The sequence below is a fragment of the Phragmites australis genome, chromosome 3 (genome assembly GCF_958298935.1).
Source record: "Phragmites australis chromosome 3, lpPhrAust1.1, whole genome shotgun sequence".
NCBI lineage: Eukaryota > Viridiplantae > Streptophyta > Magnoliopsida > Poales > Poaceae > Phragmites > Phragmites australis.
In genome coordinates this window covers 46,672,007-46,689,863 of record NC_084923.1, presented here as the reverse complement: position 1 = coordinate 46,689,863, position 17,857 = coordinate 46,672,007, and the positions used below count along the sequence as shown (strand labels likewise).

General features: G+C 46.0%; 2 protein-coding genes across 2 annotated transcripts; one reads left to right on the top strand and one right to left on the bottom strand.

The window, feature by feature from the left end:
* The first annotated feature begins 2,496 nt into the window (after nt 1–2,496).
* Nucleotides 2,497–3,928, top strand: LOC133913478 (zinc finger protein STAMENLESS 1-like). Its single transcript, XM_062356645.1, has one exon. It carries the CDS (start codon nt 2,903–2,905, stop codon nt 3,704–3,706), a length of 804 nt encoding a protein of 267 aa, XP_062212629.1. The 5' UTR covers nt 2,497–2,902; the 3' UTR covers nt 3,707–3,928.
* Nucleotides 3,929–12,239: 8,311 nt separating this feature from the next.
* LOC133913476 (glycolate oxidase 1) lies at nt 12,240–17,458 on the bottom strand. Its single transcript, XM_062356643.1, has 12 exons — nt 17,295–17,458; nt 15,843–16,014; nt 15,247–15,371; nt 14,155–14,201; nt 13,956–14,033; nt 13,728–13,852; nt 13,566–13,632; nt 13,411–13,473; nt 13,243–13,312; nt 13,044–13,144; nt 12,851–12,955; nt 12,240–12,746 (listed from the first exon to the last, which is right to left on the bottom strand). Exons 2-12 carry the CDS (start codon nt 15,980–15,982, stop codon nt 12,561–12,563), a joined length of 1,107 nt encoding a protein of 368 aa, XP_062212627.1. The 5' UTR covers nt 15,983–16,014; nt 17,295–17,458; the 3' UTR covers nt 12,240–12,560.
* Nucleotides 17,459–17,857: the final 399 nt, after the last annotated feature.

Below are 17,857 nucleotides of genomic sequence, written 5' to 3'. Positions count from 1 at the left end.
CACTAGCCCTCCCTCCCTCTCCACTCCCCCTCCGCTCCCCCTTCGTCAGAGATAGATCCCGTGCTCCACCTCCCGACCGACTCCGACGGCACCATCGCGCGCCGAAGCCGCCTCCTTTGCGAATCGCTCCCTTGCTAACCATTATGAATCTCGATACCGACGCCCGCTAGCCCTACCCAACCATCCGTCCACCACCACCGCGATGGGCAGTGTCCTCGTCACCTCGCCGTCCCGCCCACTGCCTATCCATTGAACTCCCTAGCCATCCCTCTACAGCTGTATACCAATAAATTCCCCTAAATTCTAAACCTAATCTTAAAACTCGTCAAAATTCATGGAGTTCGTCAGAGGTAGAGAAAGAGGTGTCCCGTACGAATCTTATTCCCGGTAGTAAGGTAAGTAATCCAACAGATTTCTTAGACAGTTAACTAGCAAAATTCTTAATAAAATTCTTTTCCAGCCGAGTTAGAAACAAGTCCTTTTTGGACGGGAACCGATGGATGGATGTGTATCCGTTTGGACAAAAGCGTGAGGGGGGACGTGACAGAGTGAGAAAGCCTGCTGCTGCCTGTGTTGTTTCAGTTCAGGTCGAAAGTTTACCGGTTGTGTTTTTTATCCTTCTCCCACAGTTGAGTTGATCGTGTAGGGTATTGATTCAAGTGTTACGTCTAATCCTCGTAGTTTAGTGGCGTAAGTAGTAGTATTATAATACTTGGACCAGAAGACCTTGGGTCTCTTTCAAGCTTCACCGTTGTGCTTACACTTTGTTTGCTTTTCCATATGGGGTAACTAGGGCATGTTCTGGACTGGGAGAGACTATATATTATCCACCTGTCCGGACTGGCCTGTTAATTTACAGCTTGGGAATCTTGGTCCATGGGAACTTCCGTATTTAGAAACTACTACATTTTCTGGTGCCCCTGGAATCAAACCAAACCAGTGTCAGTCAGACTGAATCATGAATACGGATACATAGTTTATTCCCAAACGTCTGTACTACGGAATACATCTTTCCAGCCCAGATTGACCCGGTCGTTGCGTGCTACTCCCGCTCTGCCACAGAACAGCTGAACTCCTGTTGCTGAACAACTGACCGGGACTCCCTTGTGGTTGGGTGATCCATGAAGGTATTTCTGTATTCAGATTTTGTTTCAGCGTGGATTGTGAATTGTTATTTATAATCTGTAAATTAAAATAAATAAATTTTTATTGTAATTTAGCTTGTAACAATTTAACAATTAGGGTCCCACTAACTTCTACAGATTGAATAATTCAATTTTTTTTCAATTTCCAATTGAGACAAATAAGCTCTTGCGCTAGACATTTGTTGTCTACCGTGGTGATCAACTAATCTACCCCATTCACTAAGATAGTGTTTGTTTGTTCTACAGGAGATGATCTTGTATAGAATAGTTCAGTTGGATGGGTTGATCCTGTATAGACAGATATATGTCTGATGTTTAATTAGCTTTTTAGGATGATATATATTTTTGTTTTGTTGGTTATATGGAAGATGATGACTTGATATAATGTTCTGTTTGGTTACCTACATAGATTGATCTTAGATGGACTTTATAAGATGATAAAAATACATATAAATTAAGTATTACAAAGAAATTTATTTTTTCATCATATAATATAGGGCTAAAAATAATCTTAAAAATTAGTCCATAATATTAGTGAATTTTTTAGATCTTTTAGAAATTATTTAAGCCATAACAATTATTATAAGTTATAAAAGTTGTTTTTTTAGAATTTTAATTTAAATTCTAAACAGGATTTTTTATGAATCTAATTAAAATAGATTGATCATAAATTATGTAACACATATAAAAAGTTTTAGAATTTTTATAGCGAGAAAAAACCTTTATTTTTAGAGCGACAGAAGATCTGATTTTTAACTACTGTTCATAGCGGATGACTCAGGCGTGTGGTGTGGCTGATTTTGGCGTACTGGTCGTTCAGGATATGAGAATATTCTAGAAATCTTGAACCACCTTATCCTGAATAAGATGGTTCCATTCATTCATTTATCCAAACAACGGATCGGCTGATATCCTGACCGCTTCGTCCGGACGGAAGCCATACCATTACCGACATCCAAACACACGGTAAAGCATGTGTGGTAGGATGCCGCCGCGACTCCTGTTGACGGTGGCCGGAGCCTCGTTTTCTCGCAAGGGCCCAAGCGGAGACACGAAATTATTGCGCTGTACGGGTCTGATCTGACCTGAGCTCCTCCCTATGGCGTGCCACCATGTGGCCTCCCACCTCCCCGCCCCAGCCAATCAGCCCCAGCCTCGCCCGTGGCCGTCGCCCGGCCCGCCTCCACTCGCACAGTTGCACTGCCGGACCTCGCCTCCACTCGCACAGTTGCACTGCCTGGACCCGCGCGCGCGAGAGACCCCGCCTGCCTGCGGGGCACGGCCGCTACAGAGGTCCCCGTACTCCCACTCGCGCCGCATATATTCCCATCGCCACCACGGGTGCTATACGAGTGAGTGGGGCTTGTCTTCTTTTCTCCTTTCTCCTCCACTCGTGTGTACATTCTCCCCTTTATTTATTCATCATAACCCTACTCTGTTGCCAAGTTGCAGTACCATTTCGAGCCACTCGTAGGCTCATATAGCAGCGGTACAGCTTTAGCTAGTCGACGTGAAACACACACAAAATACTGTATGAGTGCTGTGGTGTTGGCATTCGCGTGACTAGTTTCTCCCGTTTCCATATATAGAAAAACCAGCCGTCCCCTTTCTCCTAGACCAAACCACACTTCCTCAGCTAGTCAGCTCGGTCTCCTAGTTATCATATCGCAAATATCATATCGCGTCACCGTGCAATAGCTTCCCTCTCTCCCTCTCCCTCTTTCGTCGCGTTTCCTCGTACAAATATCGGGCCGGGGATGGACTCCTCCCCACCGCAGGCGGCCGACCTGTCGCTGACGCTGGCGCCGTCGCCGGGGTCCAGTGGCGGGGTGGGAGGAGGAGAAGAAGGCGCGACGGCGTGCATCGACGGCAAGGACGTGCGGCTGTTCCCGTGCCTCTTCTGCAACAAGAAGTTTTTGAAGTCGCAGGCGCTGGGCGGCCACCAGAACGCGCACAAGAAGGAGCGGAGCATCGGCTGGAACCCGTACTTCTACATGGCCCCGCCACCCAATGCCACGGCGGCCGCCGTGCCGCCGAGTCCTCCTGCCACAGGCGGCTACGGCGGCGTCTCCGGAGTGAGTGCTGCCTGGACGGCGGCGGGGGTGGGGGTCGGTGGTCTCCCGCCGGCGCAAGCGTACGTGGGCCACGGGTACGCGGCCGTGCCGGCGTCGTTCGCCATCGCCTCCCACAGCTCCAGCGTCGTGGGATCCAGCGGGCTCCAGTACTACGCGCCACACGAGGGCGCAGCGGCGGCGGCGGCGGCGGCTGGGGCATCGGCGGCGGCGGGCGACGGCACCGTCGTGCTGGCCCCCCGCGCGCGCTACGCCACGCACCAGGCGGCCTTGAGCAGCGGGCGCGCCGCAGCCGACCAGCCCGGCGCCGGCCTCGACGACCTGATCGACATGCTCAACTGGAGGAGGGGCTCCCACGGGCCCACCGCCTCCGCGGTCGCCACCACCGCCTCGCCATCCAGCACCATCACCACCTCCGCCGGCGCCGACGGCAGCAGCAACAACGACGACGGCGGGGAGCTCGACCTCAACCTCAGCCTCAGGCTCTAGCTAGCCGCCGACGGTTAATCATGTACCACCCTATCTGTACGCTACTCGTGCGGCCTTAATTAGCTCTTAGGCACGTTGATCACTCCCCTTGCCTCCTCCTCTCCCTCCCTCCCTCCCTCTATCTCTCTCCTCACCTGTATGTCAGTACCCGTCTCTCTCCCTCTTTTCCTGTTTGCCATGTTCTTAATTGTTCATCTTTTCTATTCTTGAGCCTTTGTTTAATCCTCGTTTGGACCTCCGGTTGTTTGTCGGGGGTTCGCCGTGCTCTCGCGTGTACTCAGTATTCACCTGCTCCTGCAACCAGTCACCAGTGGCTCAAGCATGTGGCAGCACAATGCCCTCGCATCAGCCTCACTGTTGCTCGAGCTCATGCTCGGCATGGCCTGATATTATTTTATGTTATCTGAGGATCCCCTGCCTCCGGACAGAGACGGGGTCGCCGTCGAGATGCCATCCGACGGCGGGCACGTGGCCTCAATGTTTACTTGCTGTGCCTTCTGGCTGGATGAGAGGCATGCCAGTCAATTTACTGATGCTATTGGGTTGGGTGGGTATGTATCAGCAATATTTGTTTGGTCCGTGTCCCATCTCGCTCGATCATGTTTAGGAACTGGATGCGCACTTCGCTGTACTGTGCCGCGGAATCTGAAGAAACTGAACTTTTTTCTAACTTATTGCGATTACCTATTGATCACATAGGTACTCGTATTGATTTACTAGTACATCATGGGGCTGATTCTTCGAAAAAAAAGTAGAATAGACAGATTCGTCGAAAAAATAATATCAGGGGACAGTAAAATAAATCTACTGATCAGCGGTAGGGAGCATGAGTTCACGACGCCGAAGTAGCAAGTTCTAGGATGGGTTTCTATCTGCAGGACGCGCCCAGTTCAGTCACGCACCCGAGGGACAAACCGGTGCCGTCCAATGGCACAGCAGGGAGGCCTTGTCGCCATCTGTGCGCCGGCGCCGGGGTCCCAGCTCCGGTACATGGTCCTATAGCAATAGGAGCCGCAGCAGCGACATGAGCATGTGCAGTGCAGTACGGACAGATCTTTTGTGGCCTGGTAGCGAAAGGACGTGCCCTGATCTAGCATTTGATTCCAGCCGTGACTGATGAACGCGCGCAACAGAAGCATCTCTTGGGAGGGTCGATCGGCAGGGCAGGGAGGCTCCGTTTCGCGGCCTGTCGAGTCTGTCCCTGTCGCGGTCAACCGCACAAAGCACAGCCGGCGTCAAGCCCCTCTTCTCTGTCTCTCTCTCTCTGGCTGCCACCACCCTTCCCATCCGTACGGAGCTAGCGATGTGTGGCGGCAACCAGCTAACTGGCGTGTGGTTCACCGCTCGCGGGATCGACCATGGAAAGAGAGGCAAGTGCGCCGTGCATGTCGACATGGTGTCCGTGCCGGCGCACGCGAATGGTCCGCGGGCCGGCAACGTGGTCGCGGGCGGCGACGTACAGGCCTGCGCGCGCGTGGCGTGGACAGCCATTGCGGTGCGAGCCACAGCTGGCGGTCGCTAGTTCGCTACTGCTGCGGCTACGGCTCAGCTCGGCAGCGGTGTCGTCACCGTGCAAGTTCGGGACCAGCCGAGTCGGCAGGGCATGCGAGGGAGTGTGATCGATATGGACGGATATAACTTATTTCCTATCCTACCTTATATTTATATTTTTTATAAGTTGGAATTGATAGCTATTTTTTATTATATATTTTATTTTTTATGATCTGAATCAGAGTAGATAGTGTCGCATAAGAGTGGAAACAGATCGGATCGAGGATGGATGAAGAAGAATCACACCTTAAACCCAACTTGGCCCTGATAAGCATAATGGGTGTAAAACCACACCGGACCCTGATGAGGACTCAAAACCTGACGGGGGACTATTTTCCCCTCCTTGCCAACCCTGTTCTCCTCACATGCGGTCAATTTCCTCTGCAAGTAGCGACACATCTTCTCTCGGTGAAGGGCGACATTTGTGGGCTCCCCATGCTGGGAATCGGTGGGGAGAGACCTCCATGAGGTCTAGGTCTCGTAGAAATGTGAGAGGTGCGGCCTACTCTATCTCTGCGGCATCAGAGCTCCATCGGCGACACCACTAGATTCAAGCCACCGTCGCCCAAAGTCCCATCTTCGGCTGTCGTCGAGTCGCCGTAGCCAAAGATCTCCACCACCAATGAGTTATGCACCTCCTCTTGCATTAGCCCCCGATAGGCAATGACACCAACTGGTGAGGTTGGGGGAAGGCATCAATGAGGGTCTTGGCGGCTGCTGCTGCTGCGTGGTGGTCGCCTGATGGTCCGCAACGGTGTATATAACTGCAGGCCATGGCGTCTCGACAGGCGGCAACACCAGCTGGGGTGTCTAGGTGAAGGCATCGACGAGGGCCTCGATGGCTGTTGCGACGCGATAATTGCCTGATGGGTCACAACGGTGATTGGTGGCGCGTAAAGCTGCGGAGGAAGGCAGGAACTGTGAGTCGTAACTCGTGAGGGTGTGGTGGTGTGGATTTGGACTACCGTTCTGGTGTGTAAAAGGCCGCAAGGGGTTAATGGGCCTCTGATCTAGGATTTTGGGGCTCGTGGGGTACTCACGGTGTAAAATAAGACCCAGATCCGAACCTAATGATCTTACAGGACGATTTCTACACATGTCCTTGCCCCCCAATGGGTCTGAAACTAGCGTGGTCCTGCCCTGACCCGGTGCCGTAAGCTTCCGATTAGTGAAATAGATATAAATTTTTTACTTTGTTTGCATCCCTACACAACATATTAAATAATATAGTGATGCAATCAAAATAAGCCTATAGAGAATGATCGTTGAGATATAAAAATAAGAGAATTCAGTATTATCTATCTATGAATATGATAATATATCCATATGTTATCATGTTTTCAGTAAAATCATAATAGCCTTCTAGATCACATATAACATTCAAATACTTCAAATAGATACCAGTCATCCTATATCATTTCTTTTTTCTCAAATCTAAAATCAGACGTGAATAATATTAAATAGCTATTGTTATCTTCTATATTTACTACATAATCCTTCAATTTCTATCCCGTTTTCACCCAGCCATGTGAGAGGCCGAGCCCACCGTCAGCTAGTAATGCCGTTGCCCTGTGGTTGCGGCGTCCTGACAAACGGATGGTCCTGGCACTGCTTGGTCCCGGCACTGCACCCTCTTGTACCCTTGTGCGCAGCGCATGGAGCGGTGTGTCCGAAGCAGCAGCTGTTTGGTTACCACTCGCGTGTGATTCTTTGTGGCACACACAAGCGATGGCGGGTTTGGTACTCGTCTCTGTTTGTCAGCTAGCGGCCGACGCCGAGAGGAGAGATCTCTCGCCGTCGTACTGACTCCCTTTGAATATAAGTAACATGCGGCTGTACTGAAAATTGGTTTGTTTGGACTCTTCTTTTTTTGAGTATGTGGTCCTGTTTGCCACAGATTATCTACACCAACCGTTTTCTAAATCTATAAAAAGCAAATTCTGCTTGTCTAAATTATACAGTTCTCAAAATCTATTTATAATATAACTTTCACATAATTTTCAAAATTTATAAGCAAAAGCTATACTAAGTAGGACATGTACCTATTTTCTACAACTCGGGAAGGGAACGAATCCACAGTTGTTCGAGTTGATGTGTTGTTGGCGTTTTGGCCCGTTGCGTGAGTGGAACCCTGCAGCTACTAGCTCGGCTAGCAGCTAGGACCATCTACGGATCAATTTGGAGTGCTGTCCTGGACGAAAGCTCTAGTTTACTCGCTGGAGCAGTTCAATGGTACCCCTGTAGGGATTTTATAATGGTGTATAGAAAAAGAATCAAAAACTTTTTGGGAACGCGCCTGGTAGTACTAGTACTGGATATGGATGCGAGTACGGAAAGATGGGGAGTTACTGTTCGGGGTGTGTCCGGACACCACTTGCCGCGGCACTTGTCATGTTCCAACTTATTACGGATCTCCATGGATCCACACATATGCATGCATGACCAACCCGACACAAGGATTGTGTGTGTCATTTTCTCCGATGGGGAGCAGGGATGGCAACGGGGCTCTCCTCACCGGGCTTTGCTAGAACTTCCCTCCTCCAAAGTCAACAAAATATCTCGTGCCCGACGGGTACCCAGCCCTGAGAACCATGAACATGTATCAACTTTCAACAAGAAGATTATAGCACGAAAATGCACATCTGAGATGTAAAATTGACAGGAATTTAAGAGGAACACAAGACCATAACAATAGCAGGAGCAAAAGCTTTAAAAGGCGCCCAAACATAGACTACTGTGCTTGTGCATATCACCAGTTCACCACAAGTCCACTGACCATCAAGGCATCAATACAGACCAAGTTTAAAGCAGCATAGATAAAAAAAAAATTAAAGCAGCAAGACCAGAAAGACATGGACAAATTATTTCAATTAACAATAGACGTGGACAACATCTGTAAGTTTAACACATCTGTACTGTACTCGAGATTATTGATACCTGAGTACATTTATCAAAAAGTATTCATCTGTTCCAATAAATATTTCAAATTTATGAAAAAAAAAATCGTCTGTTCCAACAAATATATATATTTATAAAAAATTAAGCATCAGATAATCATATCTATGGACAGCATCATTCTATAAACATGTTCATTGATACAAGCATACATAAGTGACTAATGTGCAAGTGTTAGTAACCAAGATTACGTGTTGCTATTCGAGTATTAGGGAATGTTTGGTTCTTTGTACATTGTGGTATATGTATGGGATGATGCAAGATATAATGTCATGCATGTGTTTGTTGGATTAGATGCTTGCCTTGTTGCTCCTGTACTTCAACCACGTACGGATCCGGTTTGGAGTCGGCCTCGACCGCGTGAATCGTCGGCGCTTCACTCTCTAGATAAATCAAGAATGCATCAAATCAACCAATGAACGATGGAAATATATGCTTATAATACATGATCGATCAACAATAAAGCGTTGATTTTTGAAAGCAGTTGCAAAGGATCGCTAAACGATTTTGGTTAGGAAAGGCTTAAACCACGGATAAGACAACCTAAGTTCTTAGGGTTCTGAGTAGCTAGCAGTCAGACTAGACCAGGCGATGGTCAGACCGTCGGGTTGCAGAGAAAAAAATGGTACCGTGTAAGTCTGATGGTCAAACCGCCAGACCGGTGCTGGCGGTCAAACCAGCCCAGGGGCGGTCTAACTCCTGACTATGGAGTTTGACTGATATTTTGAACCAACTTAGCCTTAACTAGCGGTCAAACTGGCTCTAATGGTGGCCAGACCGCTGTCCCTACCTGTGCCACCTCGGTGAGGTCACCGGCAAAGGCTCTGATGTTGCCTTTGACCGTGAAGTGTACCAAAGTGCTCAACAGGACTAGGGAATGTTTTCTTGGTTGGCTCGAACGACAAGCACGGGCCAAAACTCAAGAAACCCCATGGATGAGATCTATAACTAGTGTTGAGCTCGGGTTCAACTCAGTTTAAACCAAATGGGGATCGTCTAGAGCTCAAAAACAACAAGAAAATGGTAGGGGAAGGCTTGCCTCGGTGTAGGGAAGGTTTCCACCAGTTTAGCTCGCTCCGAGGAAGCTTTGATTCGCTGATCGGGCTCCCGGAGTGGTTATCGGCTTCGAGGTGGTAGATCTTGCAAGGAAACGTCTCCGGCGATGGAGAAGAGGGGGAGGAGCTTGGGGAAGCCTTCGGGGAGCTCTGGGAAGTCCTCTCCGTCGATGTCTGATTGTCAGGGATGTTGAAGATGATCTCTCCTTCTCTCTCGCTTGGTGTGGGTGAAGGAAGAGAGTGGAGTGAAAATGAGAGAGAGAGAGAGAGAGAGAGAGAGAGAGAGAGAGAGAGAGAGAGAGAGAGAGTTGGTCGGTGGCTTAAGTCATAAACCTCGCTCTGGTGGTCAGATTGCGGGAAATCTCGAACAGACCGTGAGAACGGTCCTTGTGCTAGAAGCTTCGTTCTTTTTTCTTCCTTTTTCTTTTCTTCTTCTTCTGCAAAGTCTTTGAGGTCTTTCTAACTAGTTCTAAACCATTTCGACCCACAATTATAAATACATATTTGCGATGGAAACACGCATCAATCCACAATGGGTAAGTTTCTTTCAAACATGCTTTAAATACTTAAATTAATGAATCATCCACGCTAAAACATGATGCCATGATGATTATGCACGCTTAAATTAGATCAGGATTTTTGGGATATGACAACCCTCCCTCCCTTAATCCATAACCTATACATATAATAACCCGACTCAAAAGATTATGCAATTGAGGATGCGTAGCAAGAAATCGGCTATAAGATTAATTGAATTCACATGCAAACACCTTTTTTGGACTCAAGTATGTGAGCATCTACACTTAACGTTGTACCATTCTATCCTGAGATCATCAATATAAACATAAGTGCAACTTGAACCGTCTCAACTAATCATCAACCATCATAACCACTTCCTAACATACCATAACAATCTAATAACGGAACTTTACGATTGATGCGTATGGACAGAAGCATGCTCATGACTAAGAGCGCAATAATTCGAATTGTTCTTACACCCTGTAGCGAGTACATCTTTACCCACACGACTCCGCTCTATCCTCTTAGCACCTGAGATAACTTTTCTCATACATAAAACTACCCACTTGTATATACCCCTATGGCATCGGGGTTACCATGAGCATGTCCCAGACACCTCCAGCTCCCCGCCACCATGCATGTCCTTATTCTTTTTCTCTTACATGCCATAGGGACGTGCGGCAAGTGTCTGTCAACATGGTGTACGATAATTGGTTCATTCATCCATTATCCGAATATGTGGTAGCCAAACCGCGAGAACGGTCCTTGTGCTAGAAGCTTTGTTCTTTTTCCTTTTTCTTCTTTTTTCTTTTCTTCTTCTTCTCCAAAGTCTTTGAGGTCTTTCTAACTTGTTCTAAACCATTTCCACCCACAATTATAAATACATATATGCGGTGAAAACACGCATCGATCCATAATGGGTAAATTTCTTTCAAACATGCTTTAGATACTTAAATTGATAAATCATCCATGCAAAAACATGATACCATGATGATTATTTACTCTTAAACTAGATCAGATTTTTTGGGATGTGACACTCTCTGTCTTCTCATCTCCTCTCACCGCCACCTCACGACGTTCGCCGAGCCCACCGTCTCTTGAGCTAACATGTGGCTATGTGCCTTCTCCGTCTACTCATCTCCTCCTTCCACTTCTCCACTACGCGATTGTTGTGTGAAGATAGTTGTGGTAATAAATAGATCTAAAGGAATGGCAAAAGGCACAGCTCCTTCTCCGTTTGAGTGTAAAATATTGTGTCTTTGTCGTTCGTTTAGACTTACTATTGTCACTCTCATAGTAAATTCAGTCAGAACGTCTGAAGAGCATGCAAGATGTATAACGGATGGAACAGAGCTACTGCATCAGGAGCTCTTTGACGTGGAACATCTCGAGAGCTCTTAGTGCAGTAGCTTCGCAACATCTGCTTCTATTTTTAGATTTAAGCATATAATACTCTACCTCAAATATTTTGACATAGGGTGTTAGCATGGGGTGAACATATCCCCATACTGAAGAGTTCGCGGTAAAGTATTTTGCACATATAAAAAGATTATCACTGTTGGTTCGTAATCCAAGAGTGATAATCATGAATTATCACTGTCGCTAATTCACTGTCGGTTCAAAAACCGGCAGTGATGTGAATTTTGAATCGGTAGTGATGATATTTATTGTAGTAGTGTATTTTATGCTCGCACTAAACACGTTGAAATAGATTTTCACTTTATGCAAAAATGGGTTGCGCAACGGCAGCTCGAGTTCCGTTCATCTCTTCAACAGATCAAGTTGCAAATATTCTCACGAAGCCACTTCCTCAGACATTTGTTTCGAAGATTCTACAACGATCTCAGTCTCATAGAAACCGGCTGAGATCGCGGGAGCGTGTTAAGATGATTGATCACGTGTGCATACAGTTGGAGATAAACGTGTTTAGAGATAAACCTAACTCAGTTGAGATTGTATCCAACTCACGTTGCATATCTGTAACTTGACGTATATAAATAGAAGAGCTGCCCATGGTTGAATGTGTGGCGAAATCTCAAATCAATCTACCGATCTTCTTATTTTTCAGTTTGTACGTACGTGCAACGCAAATCCCACGAAAGGATCGGTGTTTGTGCAACATGACTTGTATTTTGTGACCAGCTAGATAACTGAATATCACAAGACACAAATCACAGGAAAGATTAGTCAATTTCGACAAGTTTCACATCACTCAGTGTATTGTTCGTTATGTGATGAAAGATCAATTGCACTGTAATTTTCCGAAACAAGTGGCCAGATCAACAACGGTGGGAGCTTGGTTGGGTCTATAGCGCGCAGCTGATCGGAGACTCAGCTGATTTTGAGATCGCAACAAGTCGCCGATGGATCGTCAGGATTGGAAGTTATGCATGGCGCGCCCAGCCAGGAGCACCAAAAGCTTCAGTTCTTTTTTGACACTGGAGGCGTCTCGATTGCAAGCAAAGCACAAACTTGTAAGTGTAGAACGGGTATACATAGTAAATATAAGATCCGATCACAAGTTCGTATTGTCCACGGATGATGCAAACACGACCGAATTTATAAGACGTCCACCTGCAAAATCATCCATCAATCCATCCACCCACCGGCCGGCCGGAAACACCATCGATCTGGCGCTAATTTTTAACGTCACCACATAAGTACAGGGTGCGGATTATTTGCATGCACGTACGGCGAGCTCACCGGCCCGCCGTCGGGGCATCGTTGATTGATAGGCGAGGAGCTTGGTACGTAGCGGCCGGCAAGGGGGGCGTTCACAACCTGGGCGTGGGGCGGAGGCGGTCGCCCTCGGTGAGGATGTGGCTGCGGTTGATGTCGGCGAGCGACGTGCAGCCGCTGAGCGCCATGGTGAGCTCGAACTCCTCCCGCAGCATCCGCAGCACGTTCCGGACGCCGGCCTCGCCCTCCGCCGCCAGCGCGAACACCACCGGCCTCCCGATCTGAACAACAACAATGCACAAGGATTACTCCGTTGGCACATGCATGGAGGCGCGAGAATGCATATATGTAGGATGGGAGCTGGTCCGTGCGTGTGGTCACTTACGAAGATGCCGGCGGCGCCCAGGGCGAGGGCCTTGAAGACGTCGGTGCCACGGCGGACGCCGCCGTCAAGGTACACCGGGATGCGCCCCTGCGTGGCCGTCACGACCTGAGGTACGTGCACAAGAACAGCGTTGTTATCGTCTCGCTGCATGCTTTGCCGACCACGTTAGTTGACAAAGAAGGGTGCATCGTACCTCCTCGAGGGCGCTGATGGTGGCCGGGACGTAGTCCAGCTGACGCGCGCCGTGGTTCGACACGATGATGCCAGCCGCGCCGGAGTGGACGGCGAGCCTCGCTACGATTATCAGATTTCATCGACGTCAGTGTCATTCCGACTCACGTATTCGTGTAATACTCGTAGAGAGAGAGAAGGCTAGTTCTGAAGAATCTTACCGTCCTCTGCAGTGATCACTCCCTTGACCAGAATCGGCAGCGAGGTGATGCTCTGCAGCCACTTGACATCCTACACATTCACAAAAGGCAGTCTCAAGATTTATGTTTCCAGCGTTTGCATCGTCATATCGAAGCAAGATCGTGAGAGAGACGTGACGGCAACACTACCTTCCAGCTTAGGGTGCGGTCGATTTGTCCAGCAACGTACGACGCCAGCCCAGAATCATTGGCCTGCAAACGCCAAAGGGACGCACCACGCATGCACCCATGCGTCAGAAACTGCACATAAACGGTCGGCAATGAACTGCGAAGCTGGCACAAACCTGGTCCATCTTGCCAAGGTCCAGACCCTCAAAGTTCTTCAGTGTCAGGAATGGCGGCAGAACGAACCTGCAACAGGACAAACAATGGTGCTTAGTCATGTCAGGATGCATGGATGGAACGCATTTTGAGATCTGATAAGGCAAGGGAAGCCAAAAACCGACCTGTTCTTGATGTCCGCTTCGCGACGGCCGAGGCGCGGAGTGTCCACGGTGAGCGCGATCGCCTTGAACCCAGCCCTCTCGGCTCTCCTGACCAGCTGCTCCACCACTTTCCTGTTCTTGTACACCTACAAAGATTCATGGCATACATGGCAAAGCCCTCATCTTCAGGGAAAAAAAATGTATAATATTACTACAAACTGCCTGACAGGAGTAGTGTGACATGCTTACATATAGCTGGAAGAAACGGATTCCTGGCCCGGTTGAGGCAACCTCCTCAACGCTTGAAGTAGCCCATGATGACAGTGTCTGACAAACAAGTTCATGACCATCTTTCAGAACATGACATGCATTTGATTACTGTTTTGTTTGGTTATTATTCATCAGAGAAAAAGAAAATTTGGTGTGTGTCATCAGGACAGCAACAAACCATGATAGTTCCTGCTGCTGATGCTGCCCGCGCAGTTGCGTACTCCCCTGAAGACATACGATATCTCATGAGTTACCACAAGAAACATATGCTACACAACTTATATTGTCCGATTGCGCAGATGGCAATGCTTTAGTTGACTTTCAGTACATGGGCATGATTACTAAGTATAGTGAGATATTGATGTCATTGAGTGAATGTTCGCGGTGGCAAACAAGATTAAGGTCGATTTAGATGAGTTTTTCCTAGCTCGGTTACGGCTTTAGTTGTTCTTACCTTTTCGTAATCTTGCTTAAACGGTTGTAATTTGGTCTTTCTCTTGAGCCAGAGCTGGTTTTCCCAGCTCTCGGTTCCCTGTGGTGCCTGTTTTTTTTTTTTTTGAGGTAAAATTTTTTTACTCCTAGTCTAATAAAATCGGTAGATCTCCTACCATCGTTTCGAAAAAAAAATGTCATTGAATGAATAGAACCCTACATGATTTAGGCCAGCTACAAGGACATGATTGGATTATGCAAACAAATTATGAACCTAAATGAAGCGTTACAACGATATATATATATATATATATATATATATATATATATATATATATATATATATATATATATATATATATATATATATATATATATATATATATATATATATATATATATATATATATATATATATAGGAAAACTAGTATGTACTCCTGGGTGTATGTACTCCCACCTCTCATATACCACTTTTACACATGAGTTATACTTCTTTATCACTTTAAATATACTTCATTAGTAATTATAAGATACTACAATACAAATCCCACGAAAATTTTTATGAAATTCCATGATTTTTATCTTAATTTGCGTATATACTTCTTTTATGTATAAAAAAGAGTATATAGCAAAAATGAAAGGCTAACATTGAATTTTTTTTCATACAACTCATATTGGAGTATCTTAGAATTAGTATTAGAGTATACTAAAAATGATAAAAGAGTATAAAGTGTTTGTTTAGGTGGTATATTGCATGTGGGAGTACATACTCCTAGGAGTATAGAATAGGTGTCCTATATATATATATATATATATATATATATATATATATATTACCATCTGGGTGAGCCATTTTCTGCATAGCACTGGGAGCAATCATAATGGGCATTGATATCTTGAACCCCAGAACTGTTGTGGTCATATCAATCTTCGAGACGTCGATCAGTATGCGAGGGCGGAACCTGATCACACAAAGATTGTAGTCAGATTCTGACGCCTACAAGATAACCGAAAGGAAAGACTGAAAAATGCACGACTATACCAGACTAGCAGAAATTACTGAACATTAATCTTTTATGGTACAATTACAAAGGCATAATGTTACTGAATAAAAGGTTCAGGTTGGCCGTGTGCTAACTGTACTTTATATGATTCAGATTTTAGCGCTAATGGTTTCGTAGCAAGGTTTGATGATGGAATTAGATATTTGTGGGATAGCTTGACTACTAGATCACTCGAGGAAACTTAATACTCCTAGAACAGATAGAAGAAACTACTTGGCTCATTCATACTAAATATAGGTGAAATGCAAACGCATTCGAGCAAGATCAACTCTGACTACAAAAAATTTGCACTAGCGCTGTACTGAATTACATCAATATATACAAGCTTGCGGGGATATGCAGAAGTAGCATGCAGTCGAGAGGGCTTACAGGATCCTGGAGAAGGCCTCCCTGTTCTCCTTGAGAGTCCACTCGTCCTCGGCACCGGAGGCGTAGTAGTCGTAGATCATCTTGGGAAGCTTCTGCTTTGCGATGGCTTGGTACTCCGTGACATTGGTGATCTCCCCCATGGTGTCTTCGCCGCAGGAGTCCCCGCACCGCTCTGCAACCAGAAAGCAAAATTTGGAGGGTGAGTGAGCTTTATCCCAAAACAATCTTCACTAGATTAAACACAAGCGCGTCACCTCTTCCTCCTATTATCCTTCCATCTAATAAAATATTCTAATATTTTTTATCATCCACCCTCGTTCTCTAATCTCCATACCTGATTACTAGCTACGGATATGAGACTAGTTTCACTAATAAAAATAAATAAAAAATTAGGAAAAAAAATTAGCGGATAATCTCTTTTTGGATTCCATCTAAAATCAAACTACGACATCGTTTCCGACGTATTTTTTCGGTGGCGTTCTCGTGACACATCCATATCTTCGTACCTTAAATTTGTATATGATGTTATCACGTCTAATATTTATGTTTTTATTGTAATTTGTAAATTTATATTCTTGAGATGGTATGGTCAAATCGCATTTCACTATAGATGATCTGCATGCTAGTATAATTACACCTGGATCAACGACAGCTCGATGCATGCAGTAAAGCTGGACGTTGGATAGTGGCAATTGCTATTGCTCTGTTTTAATCGGTAGCAAAAGAAGGTAAAAAAACACAAAATGACAACGCAGTTAGTTCAACCGGAGGCAACACAATAGCTAGGAAGCTTTCAGTTATCATGAGCTAGCTAGTTTGCTCTAGAGTTATGTATCACGTCCTCTACATCAGAAGATGTACACTGATGCAGCCTCTGTCTTCTAACTTCTCTTTTCACGGGTTGATGCAAGTTTGTTAAAACATTTTTATAATTAAAGTCTGCAAACAATTGCTCACCTGGCACAAATAAGGATGACAACAATATCGCATAAAAGAAAAGGAAAGATTTTGTCTAATGGAAGTGCTAGACAACAGTAGCCTATCCTCACGGAAACTCAAAATTGCCAGAAAGCACTAGTAGTAATATCCGATATGGTGATAGCCTAAGAATTTACCCAAATATTATGGGCTAACAATATAAGAACATCACCTATGACGTTCTTTCCTCGGTTTTCACATCGGAACAAGTTAGAAAACACGACCGAGTCCATAGAATTTCTTGATAGATACCCAATTCTGTAACAACTGATGACTATAGTGGTGATGAAGATCACAGTGACTAAATACTGAACATGCAAGAAGTCTTCTTCTCACATAAACGCATGCAAAAGCATTCGAAATGCATGGCAGACAGCATGAACACAAACAGTACTTATCGAATAATCGGAGCCGCAGACGCAATCAACAACATGGCAGAACTATCTTCCGTAGCTGGTGATGAATTCCTCTCACCTTTTACACAAAGACGGGACGGAGAGGGAGGCGGTGAAGACTGAAGGGAGCTAGAGCAAGAGCAAGAGGGAGTGGCCGGGGCGCAGGTAATATAGGAGGGGTGGTGGTGAGAGAGAGGTTCCTGCACATGGAAACAAAAGATGTGGGGAGACGTGGAAATTGTTAGGAAGAAAACCGAGAACGGGAAGGGGAGGTTACGGATGAGCTATTGGAGGTTGGGATGAAGGATGGCTCCTCCTACACAGCTTCCTCATCCACTTGACATCATCACCATGCATTGGCTCCATCCAAAAACAATGGAGCAACACGATAAAGAATTGAAAATATTTATTTTTGGGTTTTACTGGAGTGGTTTATCTCTTCCCCTTGTCACAAAAAAATTTGTAAATTTTTGGCTTGTTTTTTCAAGGGGGATAAGGCCATTAGAGGGTGCCAATTTGATGCCACCTTACGTGCTTTGGTTGCTTACATGGCCTAATTTTAGGATGAGTGGTGTAGGGAGAGTAGGGTATGTTTGGTAGAGTTACTAAATTAGTTTTTAAGTAGAATCAGTTAGAGTTCTG

Coding starts and splice junctions, on each gene's coding strand:
- LOC133913478 (XM_062356645.1), top strand. CDS start 2,903: ATGGACTCCTCCCCACCGCAGGCGGCCGACCTGTCGCTGACGCTGGCG.
- LOC133913476 (XM_062356643.1), bottom strand. CDS start 15,982: ATGGGGGAGATCACCAATGTCACGGAGTACCAAGCCATCGCAAAGCAG. Junction 13,633..13,727: donor GAAGCGGACATCAAGAACAG/GTCGGTTTTTGG, acceptor GTCCTGTTGCAG/GTTCGTTCTGCCGCCATTCC. Junction 13,145..13,242: donor AGTGATCACTGCAGAGGACG/GTAAGATTCTTC, acceptor TGATAATCGTAG/CGAGGCTCGCCGTCCACTCC.